Source organism: Diabrotica virgifera, chromosome 1 (assembly GCF_917563875.1).
Source record: "Diabrotica virgifera virgifera chromosome 1, PGI_DIABVI_V3a".
In the NCBI taxonomy this organism is placed as follows: domain Eukaryota; kingdom Metazoa; phylum Arthropoda; class Insecta; order Coleoptera; family Chrysomelidae; genus Diabrotica; species Diabrotica virgifera.
The window spans coordinates 156624640-156649385 of NC_065443.1; the positions used below are offsets into that span (position 1 = coordinate 156624640).

General features: G+C 34.6%; 1 protein-coding gene across 3 annotated transcripts in view; it reads right to left on the minus strand.

The window, feature by feature from the left end:
• LOC126878779 (monocarboxylate transporter 3) overlaps positions 1–24746 on the minus strand; it is a 407545-nt gene that overhangs the window by 186265 nt on the left and 196534 nt on the right. For all 3 annotated transcript variants that reach the window (XM_050641676.1, XM_050641677.1, XM_050641678.1), the window contains exon 2: positions 2151–3479. In XM_050641676.1, coding sequence (XP_050497633.1) covers positions 2151–3479 — 1329 coding nt within the window. The remainder of the gene's footprint in view (positions 1–2150; positions 3480–24746) is intronic.

Sequence of the window (24746 nt, forward strand, 5' to 3'; positions counted from 1 at the left end):
TTGAAAAATTTAAACACAGAATGAAAGATTACGTTATTAGCGAGGGCCTGAAAGTCCCTGAGAACTTCTATAATGTTTATTTTAATAAGTTACAGGGGTGAAAAACTAAGAGAAAATTTAGTGTTATTTTTAATTTCAAATATCTCATTCAAAATAAACTTTTTATTTATTCTAAGGGACTTTCGGCCCTTGGTAATAATTAAGTATTTCATTCTGCGTTTAGATTTTTCAAAAATATTTATTGGTTTTTTCAGGATTCGAAAAAAATGAACACAATGTCCGTGGTAATATTTTCCAAATCTATCTTTGTCATACAACGCACTCAGTCGAATAGAATATTGTCAGCATATTGTCAGTCAGACACTGACAATCAGTGACAATTTTAAATATTTGACATGAATCGGGAATATTTTGAGTTGTTGATTAAATAATATTGACATATAGTGTATTTGATAAATAATTGATTTAAGACGTGAACTTTATAAAAAGTTAGTTATTGTGTATTATTTATGGAAGATAGAAGCATAGAATACATCAAGATATATTCTGTGATCCAAGTATTTTGTTGTTAAAGATGTTCAAAATTGTAAGCGTTCCATAGTAACAATATATTATTAAAAAATCACTTTCACACTTTTCCTCTTTTCTCGATCGAGTATTAGTTTTTGTTGTAGGTACATATAAATTATTACAATCACTGAATACATAGTTAGTGAACAAATTATCACATTAATTAACTGAATTAATAATTTGCAATTATACAAAAAATAACAGTTATCCAAGAACATTCAAAAGCCATCTCTTTAAGTTAGTTATGACATTGTCAAGTAGAATGACATTCTAGTAATATTTAAATATCCATACCAGTGTGAATTTTACTACACGTAATTTGTCATGTAAAGACAGAAAAGGTAGGGATAGCCGTAAAATATTTGCGAATTATGTACCCATGGCCTTAAGAAATAGTCTAATATTTCGAAAAATAAATTTCCAAATGAAAAACCAAAAACGTGGGTTTAATATTTTTTACAAATCTATCGAATGGCACCAAACATGACCCTGCACTACCACCCTTGGGAGTTAGGCGGGATCTTAAATGGAGAACAACATTTTTCAATGGATATTAGGATTCCGCGTGAAAAAGAACTAAATATTCCGCAAACTAATTTTAGTGGCACGGAAAATAGTTTTTTAATAATGTTTTGTAGAATCAGAATCTACAATAAAAAATGGGGTTCCTATTAAAGCTTTCAAAGTTATCCCCCATTTCACTCCCAAGGGGTAGTGTGGGGTCACGTTTGGTGTCATTCGACAGATTTTTGAAAAATAATGAACACGTGGTTTTCAGTTTTTCATTTAAAAGTGTATTTTCCGAGATATTAGACAGTTTCTATAATTTTCTTAGGAGGGTATAAGGATAAATCGTTTTTTTTTTCGATTTTAACGCCATCTCTCAATAATTCGAAAGAACGTCTACAATAAAAATGACTTATTTTTACATAAGGAATCCAAACCTATAATAAAAAATGCGGGTTCCTATTTAAGATTTTAAAGTTGCCCCCCATCCTATCACCAGGGAGTGAAATGGGGAGCCGTGTTTGTTGTCATTTGATAGGTTTTTGAAAAATATTGAACACAATATTTGACAATATGACATCACAAGGATCCAGATGAAAAATGAAGATATCGAACAAGTGGACAAAACGAAATACTTAGGAGCCTGGATTACGGAAGATCTAAATCCGAAATTCGATCAAGAATAGAGCAATGAAGAACAGCCTTTTTGAAGATGAGGAAAGTTCTGAGTAACCAAAGACTCGATCTGTAAATCCGATATCGGATGATAAAATGTTATATCCACTCTACTCTTCTTTATGGTGTCGAAGCTTGGTATGTTAATGTTAACTTAATGAGAAAGCTGGAAGATTTTGAGATGTGGCTTTTCAGGAGAAGTTTCCGTGGACCAATCATATTACGAACGAAATGATGTTGCACAGAATGGGAAGAGATAGAGAATGGGAAGAGACAGATAAATTATTAAAACCTTTAAACAAGTCATATCTTATGGACTTGTGTTCAAGAGCATGTGTTTACATTTGTAAACCAGAATATTTATATCTATATTACACAATAAAACATTCAGTACTTACATCACTTGCATTCCTGCTAATATTTCTACTGATGAATGAACCAGTGGAGTCGTTTCTCTTTCTTCTCATATCTCCGTTGGAACTGTTGACTGCATTTCTCGAAGACGATATAATAGGAACTAACGTTGGTTTGAACCTCTCTCCGAACGAAGTTTTCCTCATTCTATCAAAAGTAGGCACAGATCCATTCTTCGGTAAACCTTGAACGTGCGTTGTAAAAGCCGGTTGACTAGCATTTCTAGGTATAATTTTAGGGTTTCTAGGTACTTCGATGGCGCTGTTATCCGAATCTCTTCTTACTCTTTGGCTTGTTTCCGACGGACCGTTTTCTACTTTTTTACCGGATTTCATCTCCGTAATACTTTCTCTTGGACTAGGTGTTCCAGAGCTGCCGCTATGTTCGGTGACTTTAGCTTCTGTTATAGTTGGAAGCGTAGGTACAGTGGGAATTGGTGTAATATTACTTCCTGCAGCTAGTTGATCTAAAGCTAAACTAGAATGAACTCCAGGATCTCTATTAATAGGTTGCTTCTGTCTTTTCTCCATAGTTCCATCAGGAAGTTGCACCATAAAGTAAGATCCACCGATACTGCCTCTTTCCATCGCCAACTTCCGTTCTTCTGCCATTCGCTGCAAAAGAGGTTTCTCTCCGCCATCTTTTGGATATTCCAATGGTCTCATCAAAGCACCAAATAAGATACAATTGAGAATCAGCCCTGCCAGTATAAGATTTGCACCTCTCCAACCGTATTCTTCCAAAAGAGCAGTAGCTAGAGGCGCGAAAGTGAATGTACCTACACCTGATCCACATACTGCTATTCCCGTTGCTAGCGACCTCTTTGTTTCAAAATAGTACCCGACACAAACTACTGCCGGCAGATAGATCAAACCGAAACCGATTCCTCCTATAAATCCATACGTAAACATAAGCCAGTTCACAGTTGGACTGAATATCGATAATACGAAAGCAATAGTGGCAATAATACTTCCCGAAATACACACTGCTCTACAACCGAACTTGTTCGTCAAAGCACTTACTAGCGGACCCGCGCTAAGGTACATTCCCGAAAGGAGGGATCCCACCCAGGCCGTTCTTCCTTTAGTTTCATCATAATAAAATACTATATCGGAGAGGAAAATACCAAACGTATAGGCTATACCGTCCACGATCATGTTACACATGAACGAAGCGAATACCACGACCCAACCGTACCCCCCATCGGGAGGGGGCGGAAGATCGTGGTAATAGCAGTACTCATCCTCGAATTCATCTTCTTGTTGTTCTGCTGTTAAACGGGCTGCTTCTTCACATGCCACTTCACTATCAGTCTGAAACAGAAAAAAAAAGGATTAAATATTAAGAATTTACTAAACAGTAAAACAGGCTTGTAAAGACCACCTCCAACATTGAAATCAAAATAAAACGGCTACGAATGTATGGTCATTTATGTTCAAATAAGTCTTTTGATATAGTAAGAAATATTATATTTGTGATGTCTTTCTATTCACACATGTAATTCTAAGTAGTTTATTCGACATGTAGGGACATGTTTCAACTAATATTTTAATTTTTTTAATTATTAATTTTTAATAACTTTTCTCCCTAAACGAAATGATACGGCTTATTAATATACGAAACTATATGTATAACATTAATGGCCTTTTCAGTTTCTACCTAAATCCCTTTTCAGTTTTAAAATACCATATCGATGGCTTGGTTCCAAATGTGGCTAACTACAATTTTTCCATTTTTGAGCTATTTACATAGTACACTGCATAATTATTTTAAGTTTTGTTCCAAATGTGGCGAATTGCATTAATTTAAAAATTGGTGCCAGAATATAGAGAACCATTAGTATCTATGTACACAATGAACGTAGTTCACAGTTCCATATGTAGCTATTAACACAAAGCCACCTTTGGAATGGACATCTTTCGATGTAGGTGAAGTTAGCACCATTTGTTTTATAAAGCGGATTTAAGTAATAATGAAACTTTATTGAAAATATTTGTCTAAGAGTATGTAGGACAATGTTTTACAAACTCTAGGCATAAAAAAAGGAGTACTAAATTTTGCAATTAAAAAACGTTTCCCCAATAGTACTACTACTGAACATGATAAAAGGGGCGGCTATAGAACATCAAAAATATCCGATGAATCACTAACATTTTTGAAAGAACATATCAAAAGTTTCCCACTATGGCATCTCATTATTGCCGCAAATACTTAATAAGATTTTACTTAGATCCAAAATTGAATATTTCTACCATGTTCAAACTTTATCAATCAGAGGGCATGGTAAATAATAAAACTTGTCTCAAAGAATCGTACTACCGACAAGTATTTAATAATCATTTTAATTTATCATTTCATATACCAAAGAAAGACCAGTGTGTGACATGTACTACTAATGAAAAAGCAAATCCTGCAGACAAGCACACGCTACAGCAGAACTACGATTGCCACATACAACTAAAAAACAGGGCAAGAGATGAAAAAAATTCTGATTTAATTGCCGCTGTGTTAAATAACTCAACCATACACGCCTGTAATTTTGACCTGCAACAGGTCCTGTACGTTCCAAAAGATCCGACAAATCCGGTTCTATTTTATAAAACGAAACTTGCTACTTATAATTTTACGATTTTCAATACTGGAAATAATACTGGTAAATGTTTCATGTGGACTGAGATTTAGGGTGGACGTGGGCCCTCAGAAGTAGCGTCTTGCTTGTTTCACCAGCTTAGGAGCCTCCCCCAAACAATTAAAAGTGTTAGACTATTCAGTGATACTTGCGGGGGTCAGAACAAAAATCAATTTGTTGCTGCCATGTTTCTATATGCTGTTCAGGCTTTACCTATTGAAGTAATCGATCAGAAATTTCTTATCTCTGGTCACAGTCAAATGGAATGTGACTCAATGCATGCTATAATAGAAACTGCGGCCAAAAATACCCCTGTATACTTGCCGCATGAATGGGTAACTATTGTAAAGAACGCAAAAGGAAATGCTCCAAAATATAAAGTTTATATAACACCTGACCTTACCTTTACCGATTGGAAAGTCCTTGTAAAACTTAAATGGTTAATCGAAACAAAGCTGAAGATGGAACTGTGATTAATTGGCGTGACATTAAGTGGATTCGTTATGAAAAAACTAATCCTTTTGTGATGTACATGGGCGCCCGCAGAGAGGGGCCAGGGGGGGCCGTGGCCCCCCCTGAGATTTTACTATTTTGTATATTTTTCTGTACTCAAACCTAAAAAGTTAATACCTCTACGTTGACATAAAAGGTATATTATACAAGTATATAAACCAAAAACAAAATTATGGAGATAATATTATATTAAACTTAGACCATGGTCTAAGATATTAAATATAATACGTCGAATACCTACGAACCTACGCGCCTTTTGAATGCAACCGGCAACGTCGTAGCACAAGCACAATCACATCGATACATCAGTATCAGACTGCACCAACTCAAAATTTTTCAATATTGAGATAAGTATGAGGAAATGGTTAAAATATGTTTATTTATCAGTTTCAAATTACACCATCTCAAAATTCCAACACCATCGTAAAAATTTTGACTTGTCAACATGCAGAATCGAATATTTTGTTTAGAACGTCGTAGTTTCATACCGCACCACTTTGAGTTAGTGCATAATGAAACTTGCTCGGTAGAACTATTGTCAGCTACTAACTCAAAATGGTCTGTGAAAGCTGGTTGCAGTGACCGTTGCTAAATTAAATGTTCGGAAAAATTTAGTGATACAGAAAGAGAAGAGCTGCTAAATAACTACTGAGGTCTTGGTGATGTAAATAGGCAGCGAGATTTTATAGTTACCAATGTAATGCCAGTTAAGCCAAAATATCAATATAGTCGGTTCGCTAAACTCAGACACAACTGGCTAGTGATTTAAGTAGGAATTTTTTTGTTTTTGGCCAATTTTGCCACAATTGACAAAATTACTAACTATTAAGTAATTATTATTAACTATTTAGTAATTATTTTTTTGCCAATACATATTATCAAATTGGAAAAATTACTTACTAAAGTTACTAGCCAGTTGTGTCTGAGTTTAGCGAACCGACTATATAAGAAAGAAGGGAGTCTTAGAAGCGAAAATAGAGCTTATTTCTTTGAGATAAGAAATGAAAAAATTAGAGTAAGTTTTCTTTATGAACACTTTGAACATTTCGAATAGGATAATAATGAAAAAGCATGCACAGTAATTAAAAAAAACAGAGCTAGGGTTTGCACAGAAAGACAATCGCGGAGAAAAAAAATGCTTGGAGATCAATGGTGCTAGATGATGAAAAAATTCGTGCGGTCCCACATCAAATCTTTTCCAGTAATTGACTCTCATTATTGCGGAGCAAGAAAAAATAAATCTGTAAACTGAGTTGTACCAAGAAAAATGTAGAGGAGAACTGAAAATTCCCATAAAACTCCATTATTACACCAAAATTTTCAACAGGGAATTTAATATTGCCTTTTTTCAGCCAAAAAAGGCCAGTGTTGTAAAAAGTATTACAACAACTTAAGTATGATGCACATATCAAAGAAAAAAATCGGATTCGGTTAGAAAAGGAGTTGGATATCAGGGATTTAAAGGAAGATGACAGTACTGTAGTTTGTTGCTTTCATCTCCAAGTTGTATTATCACTACCAAATGGAGATCTGAGTGATTTTTTTTACTTGAGACGCCTATCATGTCGCAACTTCACTATATTTTATATTTCTCACAAACATGGCTATAGTTTTTTGTGGCACGGACGTATCGCAAGCAGAGGTTTTAATGAAATAAATATGTGTTTTTGACAGTATCTAAAGAACCATGGGCCTCAATATGAGCACATATTTTACTCCGATAATTGCCTGGGCGAAAACAAAAACAAGTTCATTGCTTGCTTGTTTTTATATTGCTGTCAAAACTTAGCAATAAAAAGCGTAGCCTACAAATGCTTAGTAGTTGGACATACTCAAAATGAGGGTGATAAGATGCACGCCCTCGCAGAAAAAGAAAAAAAAATACCTAAAAGGAAACCCGCTCTATATTTTATCGCAACTGCTACCAATAATAATTAGCCTGGCTAAAAAAACTTCCGATAAAAATATGGGAAAAGAAATGAAAGGCAGAATTTACAAAACAGTAATCAAACCAATAATGATATACGCGGCAGAAATACGACCCGACACAGAGAGGACAAAAAGATTGCTCGAAACAGCGGAGATGAAAATCCTTCGAAAAATCGATAGTAAGACTCTATGCGACAAGCTAGAAGTACAGATATACGACGGAGATGCAAGGTGGATAACATTCAATAACTAGGTATAAAACTGAGGAATAGAATGGAATGACCACATAAGCCGAATGACAACAAATATAGTAGTCAGGACAGCGAGAGACGGTTCTCCAATACGAAGACGATCAGTGGGAAGACCACGAAAATAATGGAACGACAACTTACTAGAGGCACATTGTAAAAACAGACAGAGTCATGTCTATACAAAAAGAAGAAGATGAGAAGAAGAAAACTGGACGGCCTGGTACGCTACAGAAGAAGTTGCTGAAGTGTATGAAATTTTTCATATAAATGAAGCCGGAGACAAAATAAAATGGAGCGAAATACAAATTCTAAGAGTTGAGAAAGACCAGCCACACAAAATAAGATAGTTTTAATAATAAGACAATTCAAAATTATTTTGATTTTATTATATTTTTTCATAACAGGGAAACAATAATGATTTTATAAAAAAAATCATTTTAATTAAATTCCATACAAATACCCTATACAAAATGCACTAACTGTTAAAAAAATCATGTGTCGACAGTTTCATAGTGCACCAACTCAAAAAAAATCTGAATTCTTTAAAAAAAATGAAACAAAAATTATCATCTAAAAGAACCATAAAATAAACATCTAATTCCAAAATTTTTTTCTATTTGAAAAACAAATGGACCATTTAAAACAGATTAAAAATATTTGCTCCCAGAGAAAATAAGTTTAAGTTAATTTGTGAAGAACTATGTTTTTTGAGTTGGTGCACTCTGATACTGATATATCGACATGGTGGTGGTGGTGATGGTGATAGATAATCCGGCCACGCACCACCATTCTACCTGTTTTCGTCAAGCCGCTCAGAGTTCACAGCCGTTGTTTATTTTCTTTGCGTTGATATTCGCAGTGTATTTAATTTTATTATTATCGTGTTAGCCTTACGGGCGGTTTCCGGTTTCTATCATTTAATACAAACACAATCCTTATCAGGTAATTTGATTTATTAACATTTTCCTTAAACTGCATGACTATAGTTTTGCTGGTTTATTCTTTAGAAAAAAATGGACATTCGAACATTCTTTAAAAGAAAAACAACCGCCCTCGAGGAAGTTACCGATTCCAAAAAGAATAAGGCTTCAACTCGTAGCCCTATCCCTAGCACAAGTAGTGACATAGCACGCGAAGAAGAAGGGGAACATGAACATGCAGTAAAGGAAGCAGAGCCTAGCACTTCTTCGAATAGAAATACTTTAGCGGAGACAGCAGATCAGCCTGATGTACAAGAAACCATTGCCCGAATATTTCCAGACGGTCAATCAGAAGACATTGGAAATTTTGTAAATTCCTCGTCGATTCAAGATAAACAAAAATACCAATACGATATATTAAGAAGTCCGTATACGCCGTCCCCTACCTATGATTTTAAGCAAGATGTTGATCCAAATAAACGGCCGTTTGTACACAAATGGCTTCAACAATATGACTGGTTGGTTTATTCCAAAGTTCTTAAAGGTGCCCTTTGTAAGTATTGTGTGGTTTTCCCACCTGTTGTGACACACGGTAGTACCTTAGGCGCATTTATAACAAGGCCATTTATAAAGTACAGGGATTTCCACACGCAGGCCAAGAACCATTCTAATTCTGCCTGGCAAAAAGATTCAATTATCCGTTCCAAAAATTTTATTGATGTGATGTCCAATAAAAAACTAGATATATTGTCTCTGATTGATGAGGGAAAGCAAATAAATGTAGCGGAAAATAGAAAAAAAATTCTTCCAATTATAAAAACAATAGTTTTTTGTGGAACTCATGATATGCCTTTAAGAGAAAGCAGCAAAAATTCTGGAAATTTTTTGGATCTCTTAAAATTCAGGATAGACGCTGGTGATACAACTTTAGAGAATCACTTGTTGAACGCAGGTGGTAACTCTAAATACACTTCTCACAGGATCCAAAATGAAATAATTTCATTGGCAGGACATGTAATATTAAAAAATATTGTCGAAGAAGCAAATTCTTCCAAATATTTTAGTGTTATGGCTGATGAGACTGCGGACATTTCGGGACATGAACAGTTATCTGTTGGTATACGGTATGTATACAAAGAAAATGAAAATTTTACGGTGAAAGAAGAGTTTCTTGGTTTTGTGAAATTAGATAAACTAAACGCTGATAGCATAGCTTATTCTATTTTGGAGTTTTTGGAAACATCAGGTTTAAACATGGACAAACTTGTAGGGCAGGGCTATGATGGATGCTCAACAATGGCTGGTGAAATTCACGGGGTTCAGAAGATAGTACAAGATAAGTATAAAAAAGCATTCTATTTTCATTGTGCCTCCCATAGATTAAATTTAGTCATAAACGACATTAGTAAAATAGTTGAAATTCGAAATACCATAGGTACTGTTAAAGACGTAATAGTATTTTTTAGAGAGAGTACTCTAAGAAGAAACCTAATTCCCAATATACCTTTGTTTTGTGAAACTCGTTGGTCAGCTAAATATAAAGCTTTGCGGATTTTTGCTGAAAATTTTAAAATAATTTTTAAAACACTTTTTGGTATAAAAACTGGGCAAATTTTAATGAACTCTTCTACTACAAAAAGAGCAGCTCAGTTATGGGCTGCCTTAAATTCCTTTACGTTTGTTATTTGTCTAGTTGTGGCAAGTAAATATTCAAATATTTTAGAGCCCATTGCAAATACGCTACAAGGTATTTCAATTAATTTTGTAGATGTTCATCACCACATAAATTTAATTACCAGGACTTGTGAAAAACAGCGCTCAGAGGTTGATTCAAATTTTGCAGACATTTTTTCCTATGCATTATCTATCTGTGAGACCCTCAACATAGAAGTGGGAAAACCACGAATTTGCGGTCGACAAATTCATAGATCTAACTATGAATCTGATTCAGCAGAAGATTATTTTAGAAAATCTATATTTATACTACCATATTTAGATCATCTGATTCTTGCCTTAAAAACAAGATTTTCTAAAGAACATGAAGTCGCCTTCTCTTTGTTTAATATTTTACCAAAAAATATAAAATCTTTAGATGTTAAATCTTTCGCAATTAAGGTAGGAAATCTATACAACATTGAGAATTTGGAAAGCGAATTAAATATTTGGAGAGAGTATTTATCTCAATCTCAAATAGCTGAGAACATAACCATTGAAGATCTTATTCAGCACTGTAAATTTTTTCCTGCTATCAAAGATAGCTGCATTCTTCTACTTACTTTGCCGTGTACTACCTGCACAATTGAACGGAGTTTTAGCACCTTACGCAGGATTAAAACGTGGATAAGAGCTACAATGGGACAAGATAGACTTGTTGGGCTAGCATTGTTGAGTATCCATCGAAATAGTCTATTAAATATTTCCAATTTTTCCACTAAAATACTAGACGAATTTTGTCAAAATAACAGAAGACTGGTTTTTAGTTAAGAATAAAATTGCATGCTATTTTGTATTACATTTAGGTATTACTTTTATTACCTTTTAGCATTAATAACATTTATTATAATATTTTGTTTTGTATTTTTTAAGAGTTGCTTTCGTGGTTTTGTTATTTGTTCCTAAAAGAAGTTGCAATATTTTGTTTTCTTAACGTTTTAAAAATATAAGTATTACATACAACAGTTTTTTATTTTGCCCCCCCTGAAAAAAAATCCTGCGGGCGCCCATGGTGATGTACGTTAAAATCCATTTAGATGAAGAAGTATTTCACAAAATATTGATTGTTCCCCGTAGGGGTCGAAGAGTTATAATGTCCACCATGGAAAATTGTTTAAAGCCTTTGTTTGAGGAAAAAAGAAAAATATCGGCTGCAAAACTTCAAAGCTTAAAAGAAATCAGTAGTGCCGCAAATTTTCCCGATGATTGTAGAGCCTTTTATAGAGACTTAATTGGAAATCCAGATATTGAGGATGAGACTGTATTACCCGATATAAATAACCAGGAAGACCAAGATTTTTTTTGAAATATTTATTTTACAAGAAGTTTACACCTTTGTTTATTTGTTACTTATTTTTATAAATTTTACTGTAGTTGTAATATTGTAGATAACCAGTATTCATTTTTCAATTTAAGGCTATCGGAACATAATTCGCAAATATTTTACGGCTATCCCTACTTTTTCTGTCTTTAAACGGCAAATTACGTGTAGTAAAACTCACACTGGTATGGATATGTAAACATTACTAGAATGTCATTCTACTTGAAAATGTCATCATTAACGTAAAGAGATGGCTTTTGAATGTTCTTGGATAACTGTTATATTTGTATAATTGCAAATTATTAATTCAGTTAATAAATGTGATAATTTTTTCACTAACTATGTATTCAGTCATTGTAATAATTTACATGTACAAAAAAACTAATACTCAATAGAGAAAAGAAGAGGAAAAGTGTTAAAGTGATTTTTTAAAATATACTGTTACTATGGAACACCTACAATTTTGAACATCTTTAACAACAAAATACTTAGATTTGGATCACAGAATATATTATTCTGAAGTATTCTCTGCTTGGATCTTCCACAAATAATACACAATAAATAACATTTTATTAAGTTCACGTCTTAAATCAATTATTTATCAAATACACTATATATTAATATTATTTAATCAATAACTCAAAATATTCCCGATGCCATGTCAAATATTTAAAATTGTCACTGTCTGACTGATATTATATTCGACTGAGTGCGTTGTAAGACAAAGATAGATTTGGAAAATATTACCACAGACATCGTGTTCATTTTTTTCGAATCCTGAAAAAACCAATAAATATTTTTGAAAAATTTAAACGCAGAATGAAAGAATAAATTATTACTGAGGGCCGAAAGTCCCTTAGAATAAATAAAAAGGTTATTTTGAATGAGATATTTGAAATTAAAAATGACACTAAATTTTCTCCTAGTTTTCACCCCTGTAACTTATTAAAATAAACATTATAGAAGTTCTCAGGGAGTTTCGGCCCTCGCTAATAACGTAATCTTTCATTCTGCGTTTAAATTTTTCAAAAATACTTATTAGTTTTCTCAGGATTCGAAAAAAATTAATCCCCATTTGAATAGCAGTGCAGCCGAAAATACGTACCCATCCTCTTAAAATAAAGTTAAGTTCCAAATGTAGCTACGTGCATTTTATTACGGAAAACCTTTTCCAGGCGAATAATTTAACGAACTATTTATTATTCCTGTATATAAAGTGTTTGTCAGTATTACTACCTAATATTTTATAGAGAATCAATAATTTGATTTGAAAGACCTGATTTGATCGACAGGGTTAAACTTAAAATTTCATTTAATCGAAAACGACGATTTTGTAGTTAGCCACTTTTGGTATCAGGCCATCGATATCTAATAAATTATCGCCTGTCTGGCCATAGGATAGCCATGCTGATCGCCAACATCCGGAACGGATAGGCACCTTAAGAAGAGAAGGCCATAGGGTAAGGACCTTCAGATTTTAAAACCACAGATGACAAATTAAAGAGTTCAGTCAGTCAGTTACAAGCTGTCGGTCGGAAAAGAATAACATACCCTCTTTCGAGACAGAAGTACGCTCTTTTACCGAAATAAAGATATTATTGACAATTTGTTGTTTTACATTTATTTATTATTTTATTTGTTTCCGTGGGCGATAAGGTTATTACACGCATCCAACCACACCACGGAACAGACACATATAACTTAACTTAATTGATCTTCTGATAGCAGTATTTGACAGTAAAAGGGTAGCTTTACACGATACTTATTTTGGAGACAACTTAAATTGCTTTAATTCTAGTTGATGACCACAATTCAAGAATATACCTGTCCAATGTAAAAAATGGATTGGACAAATACTGGATTCAAAAAACAAAAATGTGAAAATCTAAATATATTTAAGTATCCAGAATAGTATACAAAGTGTTTCACGTAGTCTGCTACTGCTACAGGACTTCTGTTTGCGAGACCTTGTGGCGGTAAAGGTGACGTTTAAAGTTGGTGAGACGTGGAAGGAGATGATGGTCTGTTCTGCCTACTTTCCTTATGATTCACCAGAACCCCCTCCAACAACGGAAATGACGGAGTTGACCTGCGACTTCCGCTCCTTGTAGATTGTAGGGTGTGATTCCAACTCCCACCACATAGTGTGGGGAGTACAGATGTAAATCCCCGGGGTGCGTCCCTGCTGCACTATTGCTCGGAAACCGACTGAGAAATTCTGAACCGGGCCTCGGTAACTATATTTATGACGTCTAGAAGAAGTCAGGTTATCGACCTCACTTTATGTTCTAGAGCGTTAGTGGGACTGGTTTCGGAGTGGGTCCTGTCCGAGGAAGTCGCTGTCAGATCAGAGACACATTCTCGTTACGCTGAAGGTTCTTAAGCTCCAAAATGTTTCATATATGAATCCAAGAGCTACAGACTGGGACTTCTTTTGAGAGGAGCTCAGCCATAATCTCGTGACCCCTCTCGACTCCTCCTGTCGAGGCGGAGCTGAGATAGAGATCTCCTTGGATCACTTATCCGAAGCCCTAACCTCGGCATATAGAGCTAGCTGCCCTTTTATACAGAGCAGAGCTGGTTTCGCTTTTCCCTGGTGGACACGTTAGGTAGACAGACAACGTAAACTGGCTCGGGCTCTCTTCAATAGGGCCAAGAGGACTGGTTAGCCTGCCCACTGGGACTCCTTTAAGGAGGCTCAGAGGAAATACAAGTCTCTGATTAAGAGGTCAAAGATGAGTTCTTAGAGAGCCTACTGTCACAGCGACCACAGCGTGGAACACATGTCCGCTGCAGCTAGGCACCATCATGTCCTCTCCAAAGATTCGACTCCGGGAGTGGGTCAGGTCCGTATTCCTAGTGAGACCCTATCTTCAGCTGATGAGGAAGTCCTCGGGACTACCTTGGACACTCACTTCCCGGAGGGTTTGGACGAGGATACTGTCCTAGCCACGGCTAGCCTCCCGCGAATGGGGGAGAGTTCCGGATGGCGAACATGGTAGTATTGTATACGAAGGTGTAGTGGGCTGTTAGGGGTTTATCTCCCTTTAAGTCACCAGGTGAGGACGAAATTATACCGGCTCTGCTTCAGCAGGGTTTGGACCTTATTGCTTCCACACTGGTCAGGATACTTAGGGCTTGTCTTGCGATAGGGTACATATATTCCTTTACCCTGGAGGAGTCGTATTTATTCCTAAGCAGGGTAAAACTGATTTTACTCTTGCTAAATCGTTCCGGCCAATCCTTTCTTTTAAATGCTCTAGAGAGACTAGTGGACCGGTCCACACGTAATGGAGCACTTAGGGGTAGCCCTGCATCTTCGGTATATTGGCCCTGCATCTATAACTTGGGTATCTTTATGAATATTGAGGGCGTCTTTAGCTGCGCTACTTTTGATTCCGTGTGTGATGCTGCTGAAAAGCATGGGATTGGCCAAAACTTGGCCAGTTATATCCGGGCCCTGCTTTCTCAGAGGCAGATAGCTGCGTACCGGAACGGTTGTTGGGGTCGGTTGTCGGCACCTCGTGGTTGCCCTCAGTGAGGAGTTCTGTCCCCCTGCTGTAGTGTCTGGTGGTTGACGGCCTTCTTCAGCGACTCTCCGAACAAGGTATGTAGTATGTATGTACAAGCCACCGCCGATGACGTAGTTTTACTGATTGAGGGGCTCTTCCCGGGAACAGTGCACGAGGTCGCTCAGATGGCCCTCGGGCTCGTTGAGGAATAGTGCCGGAAGTAGTCTCTCGGGGTTAATCCTGTGAAGACTACTGTCGTTCCGTTTACTCGGAGAAGGATCTACTAGAGAGCCTAACTTCTATGGCAAAGCACTAGCGATTTCCAAGTCAGTGAAGTACCTAAGAGTGATCCAGGATTCTAAACTGACATGGAAGGAACATGTGGACGCCAAGTTGAAGAGGGCCGCTGCAGCTTACTGAGAGTGCAGAAGAGCTTTCGGAGCCATACTGGTTGGGAATGAATGGGCGGATGGTCATTGTGACATTTGGAGACAGGCTATCAAGTGTTGTCCTGTGCTTTCTATTGTACAGGACAGCATGACCCCTCAATATGATGTATAAGCAGCACTGATGATTAAATTTTTACTTCGAAAAAAAAAGGACTGCAATTAATTTTTTGTGATTAATGGTACACAGCCGACTACAGGAAATTGTTTTTCGTTGTATATTTTCTAAAATTAATACTTTTTTTTTTTTGTTTAGTGTCGACGATGATCCCATTTATTGTCAAACTCAAAATCAAATGTACCCACGACGAGAAATATTCATTTACAAACTGTTTAACTTTTATTGTTATTCTTCTTATTATTTAATTTTTTTTGTTTTTTAGAAACTAAAAAAAGACGGATTGTTCCACATCACCAAATCTACTAAAAAGAAGCATTAGGTTTGTGTGTGTGTGTGTGTGTTTTTTTAAATAATATAACATGCAGTTAATTTGCAAAAAATTATGTTAATAATGTAGAAATGTAGAGTGTAGAGTAGAGTAATGAAACAAATGTAAAATATTAGGTACTATTGATTTTTTGTTAATAAATAAATCACGTACTGGTTAAAAAATTACACTTGAAAGTCCTTCAAGTAAATATTTTATACTACCATTAATACAATACACCAAATATGTATCAATCTAAATAATTTATCGATTCAAGGCGCTAGGCGACAACACAATAATACGACAATTGTCTTATAAAGAATGAACAAACATAGCAAAATTTACTACATGATATGCACGTGATTGTCATTGTGGTTAGTTAACTATTTATATCCGGTACAGTCTAGGGATTGCTACAATTATAAGCAATTTCAGTATAATATTAGTAATAAATAAAAGTAAAATTAATTTCAAAAATATAATATTGGAACGTCAATACATAAAAATAAAGTTGTACCTAGTGATGTAAAATTTCCGGGAAGATTCGAACGCCGGAAAGTTTCCTGAAACTTTCCGGGAATATTGGAAACTTTCGGAAACTTAGGAAATATTGCATTTTTATTAAATTTTTATAATAAATTATACAAATCAGTAGTTAGCTTTCTTTATTTCTTTCATTTCTTTTCATTTAATCTTTCATTTTCTGATGAATTTAGAACTTTGCCCTGGTTTCAACATATGAGTTATAGAAGGACTCTCATCAGATACTGTTTTCCCATGTTTATGATTTTTGAGGAGTTTTTGAGATAGAGTCTGCTCTATCTACACTCAGTCTATTTCTCTTTTTATTATTTATGAAAGGGTACGTGCTAAAACTATGCCCTGTTTCAGCGGAGGAAGCTGGTAACCCCAGTATTGTAATTTCCAAATCTTTTAAAGAAGTTTTGGTGCACATTCCTTGCCACCAGCTTATATAATCTACTGATCGTGCTGAAAGCCAAATAAAATCCATTGACCAAGGGTCTGATTTTGCACAGAACTTTGTTAATTCTGTAAAAATGTTTTCTTTGCCAATAAACTTGGGAAGATTGGTTAATATCTTGTCTATAGACTACATAGCTAATATTATTATATGCTCTTCAGCAGTGAGATTTTGTCCTGTTAAAGAAGGATCAAGTAAGTTTGCAGCATAGTGCACAGGCTTCACTGCCATTTTTTTCCTTTTTGTAATTTAAATAAGCATTCCTTTTGATCAGACTTGCTGATTGGAAGTAATGGAATATTCTCGGTAAAAATGTTTTCTATATCCTTAAATGACTCGACAACCTGGGATATTTTAAACATATATTATCTTCCAATAAAGTACCTAATCCATTTCAAAATTGGTGTTAGCACAACTGCTACTTTTTGCAACTTTATTCAAAATATTTCATCATCCAGACAGTTTTGTTTAATACACCGTGAAAATTTTAAATTTTCTCCCTCTATGACCATAAGCATCTGTAAAACACTTTTAGACGCAATAAGACTAATTTACCTAAATGCCTTGTCATTCTCGTAGCATTATTTGTTAACTGGGATTGGGAAAAATGCACTTATAAATTTTCATTTTATTTATTATTTCACTTTTGAAATATTCCCATTCATTACCCAGCTTTAGGCATTGGTATTATAAAAATAATGATTATTAATATTCAATTCAATTCAATTAATATATTCAATTTTCAATTAAATTTAAATTAAAATCAACAAATAATTCAACGACCAAGAAGAAACCAAAAATAAATAAATAAAACAATAACCCGTAACCTCAATGTTCCTTCTGTACTTGGCAGTGGTATAGGTTTGACGATCGTGTGAATTAAATAGCGCTACTTACACGTAAATTGAAATATGTCTAAAAGGCTCTTGGAAATATTCTCAAAAGTTCTCGGAAATGTTATGGAAAGTTCTTGGAAACATTCTCGAAAGTTCTCACGCGAGAATATTCTCGAGAATTTTTTATAGGCGAATATTCTCGGAAACTTTCCGATGTTCGCGAATATTCGCTTGGAAATATTCTCGACTCACATCACTAGTTGTACCCCTCTCATGTATTTTATCAGAATATAATAATATCTTGAATTGATGTGTAAAACAAGGATGTACCTTGTCCCCCATAAACATCTGGGAGGAATTTACGTTGTCAACAATGTTATTGCTGTCATGCTTGCTGTCAAAAATACTACTACTACTACTACATGTCGGTTTATACCGTTATCCGTTGGTTATCCGTCGTTTTCCGACTTCCAATCGCCACTTCATCCAATTGTTCAGTAGGTCCTCTTCAATGCCTTTCTCACAGCTTTTTATCTATTCCTTTGTTCCAACTTTTTCTCGGTCTACCTCGTTTCCTCTTTCTCTTTCCTTCTGGTTGCCATTTTAGTATTTCCTTCGGTATTCGTTGTTCATCCGTTCTTTGTATATATCCGAACCAGATAAGTTGTTTTGTTGATAAATGATCCGTGATTGTTCGTTTGATTCCCATTATTTCTCTAATGCGTTGTGTCCAGGATATGTCTAGTTTAGAATTTTTGTGTATCATATTCCGAAGGCTTCGATTTTCTTCCTATTTTTCTGAGAGTTCGTGTTTCGCCTGCGTATGTACCAATGGGAAGAATAGGGGCATTAACTAACCTGAGCTTGGAGGATCTAATCCTCCTAAATTCTTCTTTTTGGTAAATTTTATGATTGTAGACTTCTGACACTTCATTCGATAATCAACCTGTGAATATAGCCAGATAGGTCTGGGTACCGCGTACCAAAAAAAAGTTGATTAATAGTAAGGTTAAAATTTGTTAATAGCTTAACGGTGTCTAGTCGGACAAACTTTGATGTACGGGAACACTGGAACAGGGGAAGTTTTACGTGTGGAACAGTTATAAAATTTGGAATGTCAGATTACGAAAAGGTCCCATATATTTTGTCGGACAGAACATCCAATTGATTTGTTACCATTTCATTAAACTCTGATGCAAAAATCAGACTGCTATTACTAGGGGTCGCCAACTTCTTGAAAATTTCAAGATCAAGACAAGAAGTAATTTTAGATTTCAAGACAAGATTAGATATTTATTTGTGAAAAAGAAAACATAATATATTTTAATTTATTGAACACTTTATTTTATTTTATCTCTCGCAGATTGAAAATATTTCCAGTTTGTCTAAAAGTAAGTTTACCCCAATTGCCACCAATGGAAGTGTGCAATATTTTTCCTCCTCGAGTATTGAAGAAAGTGTTTTAAAGCTTCTCAGATACTGACAAAATTTACAAATCAGAACCCATTCTTTATCTAATATTTTACAATTATTTAGATTTTCGATGTCGCAAAATGTAGTTAAAGCATTATTTACACTTAAACCCCATGTTAGCATCTCGAAAGTTGAATGCCATTTTGTAGGCACATCTAATTTTGGCATAGTCATCTTACAATAATTTATGGCCTCGCAAGCACTGTCAAGTTTAAGTTGCATTTGCCCTGAGTGTTTGATCTTTTTTGAAGAGGTATTTAATTTTACTTACAGGAGAATTGAAATCTAGAGCAGTATCATTTCTATCATTTTATACTTCGATCTCATCCTCCACATAATCAAAATCCTTTTCGATGTCTAACTGTTTCGATTTGGTTCAATAATTTTTATGAAATCCTGGACAGCTAAGTTTAGAATAGGTATGTGCGAACCATACAAAATGTTTATTTTAAGCATCCAACTACACATCAATTTTTCGTTAGTCAGGAAACATATGCAGTTCGGGGCTCCCCCCAGTGACAGTCGAGGCCGTGTCAGCACGCAACGCAATAAAAAGGTCGCCGGGGAAACACCGGATCGGGTAATCAAGAAATTTCAAGATCTTGAAATTTCTTGAGTCAAGACAAGATATAAGATGTCAAGAAAACGTCAAGACAAGATTTTTTTTTAATTTCTTGAATTTTTCTCAAGACAAGACAAGAAGTTGTTGTCAAGACAAGAATTCTTGTCTTGTCGATCCCTAGCTATTACTAACCAACATGATTTCTGTCATTTGACATGTTCTTCGTGTCCCACTCAATTAAAATGCCCAGTGGGTGATAAGTACTAGTCTAATTTTTGCATGAGAGTTTAATGAAATGGTAACAAATCAATTAGAAGTTCTGTCCAACAAAATACATGGAACGTTTTCGTAGTCTGACGTTCCAAATTTTTAACCTGTTCCACAATTAAAACTTCCCTTGTTCCAGTGTTCCCATACATCAAAGTTTGTCTGACTAGACATTAAAAAAATTTCAGCTTGTTATTAATCAACTTTTTTTGGTACGCGGGATCCAGGTCCAAGAGCCTGTTGCATTATATCTCTGTGCCATTACATTTGGCATGGGCTAAAGTGAACAACTGTTCATCCTTATAGTCCAAAATATTAGTTCTATCATTGGTGAGTCTAGCTATCAACTCATCCATAATCAGATTCCAGGAGAGAGGACTTACCCTGCGAACATTAGCTCGCTACTTCTCAACTGAAACTGCTACCAAAAAAAAAATGCATATATCACACGGATTTTTAACATGCGGTCTGTCAACCTGTAGCTTTTTTCGTATAATCCTTTAGCCCTTGTGAATACGAAGTATGTAGTTAAATGTTTCTATTATATTGAGAAATGGACCCAGCATCTCTTGGTTTTCCAGCACGTACTACAACCTCTGTTGTACAAGATGATGCAGTTCTCTAAGTTAGTTGTACCTTAACTTCTGAAGAAGCTAGAATATGTTCTACATTCAAAAAAATTTAGTTCGTAATATTGATTAACAGTGATTATTGAATAGTATTTCGTTGTAACAACAATTTAATTTTTTGTTTCAACGAACTTTTAGACATTGACGAATGTATTTGGTTATTGTCACAATGATTGAATAATAATTGTGACAATAACTAGAGTACATTAATCAATAACACTCAATTTATTCAGCCAATAACTTAGTTTCGTATATTTAATAAATAATGTTAATTCTGGCAGCAACTCACTTTCTTGATTTCGTAGATGACAAGCAATTACCTTGGTTTATCGTGACAACGTACAGATTTCACTAAAACAATGTACACATGTTGTTAATATAGAGTAATATATGATTATTGTATAGATGTATACTGATTGTTGTGACAACGAATGCATTAATCAATCTACTATTGCGTTTAATAACCACAATCAATGTGTTCATGGTGACAATAAACGTAGTTGTTGAGACAATAAATGTTTTGCTTGACCATTTGAAATGTAACGGCTTTTCCTTATCGTGATACCCCTATCATAGCTTCTCTGTGTTACCATTGTTTAAAAAAGAATTCTTTGTTAAACAATGCTGTTACCTCTGCCGAAGTGCCGAATAATAATTTCATTTCGTTTCCAAGTGTAGTCCATAGTAGAAGGAAGTTTTCGTGTATCTATTATCGTGAAATTTCGGTCGAATTCTTTTTAAATTTTTTTCGAATTATGAGAAAACTAATTAGTATTTTTGAAAATTTAAACGCAGAATAAAATATTACAATATTATCGAGGGTCTGAAGTTCCTGAGAACTTCTATAATGATTATTTTAATAAGTCACAGGGGTGAAAAAGAGTAAATTTAGTATGATTTTTAATTTCAAATATACCATTCAAAACAAACTTTTTGTTTATTCTAAGGGACTTTCAGCCCTCGGTAATAATGTAATCTTTTATTCTGCGTTTAAATTTTTCAAAAATACTTATGAGTTTTCTCAGGATTCCAAAAAAAATGAATGCGTTTAAAAATAATTCGATCGAAATTTTGTACCTGCGCTCTCAAAAAGGATTAACCCTTAAACGCCCAACCTTTTTTAGGTTCCATGTAAGCCCAAGGGTGGGTAAAAATGTCCACCTCCAAAGGAGCTAATATATTTATTGAGGGTGGTTAGAAATGGATTAAACTTAAGAATCTTATGCTTAATAAATACAGCATCTTCTAAAATATTAATATAAACAATTTACAAACTTACAACAAAATTACAATGTACATCAAAATCAACATACTAGCAAAAGCCAGTAATTCAGATTTGTCGATTTTCTCCACATTCTTCCTTTCAGCCTCCTCATTGGCGGATAATTATGTTGATTATGTAATGATACGTCGATAATTATACTAATTATGTTCCTACCAACGAGAAATTATATAGAAAACATTAGTAACAAGTTTTACTAAGGGTGTACTTTTTGTTCCCACCCATGTTTAACCCAAGATATTACTTTTATTTTCAAAAATATTGGTAGAACCAAATTAACATTCGATAAAGGGCTGTCTTTTTAACAATAAATAATTTTTGAAAAATTTTTAAACACGTAATAAATTTGTTACAATGGAATATGCATTAGGTGGACATTTTTTACCCACCCTTGGGAGTTTAAGGGTTAAAGTGATATATATTTTTGGAATCACTATTTCAAACGCTTTTAAATGAGCTGTCAGATGTTGTACTTTCCCATTTAAAAAAAATCAAAGTTATGCCTGTCACCTGAAGAGGTATCGTGTAAAGTTCGAAACATTGATGTTATAATATACTTTGATTATTTTAAAAATCGACCTGTCCGAGCGTTTTTAAAAATAAATAAGTTAACAAGAGGGGGGGGGGAGTGTAACACTTATTCCAGGGCACTGTATAAGTGAAATCATGATACGATTTCTCATATTATGAGAAATCACACAGTGTAAAGTCCATTAGGTTTAGAACAAAAAAGGGTGATTTAAAAAATTATTATTAATCAACATCATTTTATTATTAATATAAAATACGTTCATAGTAGGAATGAACGAAACTGATTGTAAGAATGAATAGAATTGCTTGTAAGAATAACCGTATTTATTGTAGGAATGAACGGAATTAATTGTAAGAATAAACGGAAATAATTGTAGTATGGTATAGTTAGACCCAAACCCAGACATCCAAAGTGAAAGTTATCCTTCAACACCAAATTGTTCTATATGGTCCACACAATGTCCAGAAAAAAGTCACACCATTTTGAGCGTCGGGTTTGGGGGGGAGAGGGGGGAGAAATCGGTAAATTCGTAGTTTTTTAAGTTTCTCGCCAATATTTCTAAAACTAAGCGGTTTAGCATGAACAACCTTCTACACAAAATTGTTCTACGTTAAATTTGAAATAAAAAAGGCCCTATGCATAAGCCTTCTAAAATGAACGGTTCCAAAGTTACGGATGTAGTATAAATTGGTCCAAAAAAAGGCCTAACCCAGACATCCAAAGTAAACGTTTTCCTTCAACACCAAATTGTTCTATCTGGTCCACATATTGTTCAGTAAAAAGTTACACCATTTTGAGCGTCCGGTTTGGGGGGGAGATGGGGGAGAAGTCGATAAATTAGTAGTTTTTTTTTAAGTTTTTCGTCAATATTTCTAAAACTATGCTTTAGCGTAAGGAATGTTCTATAGAAAAATGTTCTACATAAAGTTTACAACAAAAAAGGTTCCATACATAATTGTTATAAAATCAACGGTTCCAGAGTTACGGAGGGTAAAAAGTGGAGGTTTTCGATACTTTTTATATTTACCGATTTCTCCCCCCTCTCCCCCCCAAACCCGACGCTCAAAATGGTGTGACTTTTTTCTGAACATTCTGTGGAACATATAGAACAATTTTGTGTTGGAGGATAACTTTCACTTTGGATGTCTGGGTTTTTGTTATAGTTATATCATAAATATTGCCCAAAAAATATAAAAAGTATCGAAAACCTCGACTTTTCACCCTCCGTAACTCTGGAACCGTTGATTTTATAACAATTATATATAGAACATTTTTTGTTTTAAATTTCATGTGAAACATTTTTGTATATAACATTGTTTACGCTAAAGCATAGTTTTAGAAATATTGACGAAAAACTTAAAAAAACTACTAATTTACCGGCTTCTCTCCCATCTCCCTCCCAAACCGGACGCTCAAAATGGTGTAACTTTTTACTGAACAATATGTGGACCATATAGAACATTTTGGTGTTGGAGGAAAACTTTTACTTTGGATGTTAGGGTTAGGCCTTTTTTTGGACCAGTTATACTATACTACCTCCGTAACTTTGGAACCGTTCATTTTAGAAAGATTATGCATAGGGCCTTTTTTGTTTCAAATTTAATGTAGAACAATTTTGTATAGAAGGTTGTTCATGCTAAACCGCATAGTTTTAGAAATATTGGCGAGAAACTTAAAAAACTACGAATTTACCGATTTCTGCCCCCTCTCCCCCCCCCCCCAAACCCGACGCTCAAAATGGTGTGACTTTTTTCTGGACATTGTGTGGACCATATACAGTGCGGTGGAATAAGTGTTGCCCCCCCCCCTGTTAACTTGTTTATTTTAAGAATATAAGCAAAACGCTCGGACAGGTCGATCTTTAAACTAACCATAGTATATTATAGCATCAACGTTTCGAACTTTACGCGATTCCTCTTCAGGTGACAGGCATAACTTTGATTTTTTTAAATAGTAAAGTACATCATGTGACACCCCATTTAACAGCTTTTAAAATACTGATTTCAAAAATGTATAATACTTTAATCCTTTTTGAGATCGCAGGCCCAATATTTCGGTCGAACTCTTTTTAAACGCATTTATTTTTTTCGAATTCTGAGAAAACTAATAAGTATTTTTGAAAAATTTAAACGCAGAATGATATATTTGAAATTAAAAATCACACTAAATTTTCTCTTTTTTCCACCACTGTGACTTATTAAAATAAACATTATAGGAGTTCCTAGGGACTTTGGACCATCGAAAATACTGTAATATTTCATTCTCCGTTTAAATTTTTTAAAAATATTTATTGGTTTGTTCAGGATTCGAAAAAAATTATTGCATTTAGAAAAAATTCGACCGAAATTTTTCGCC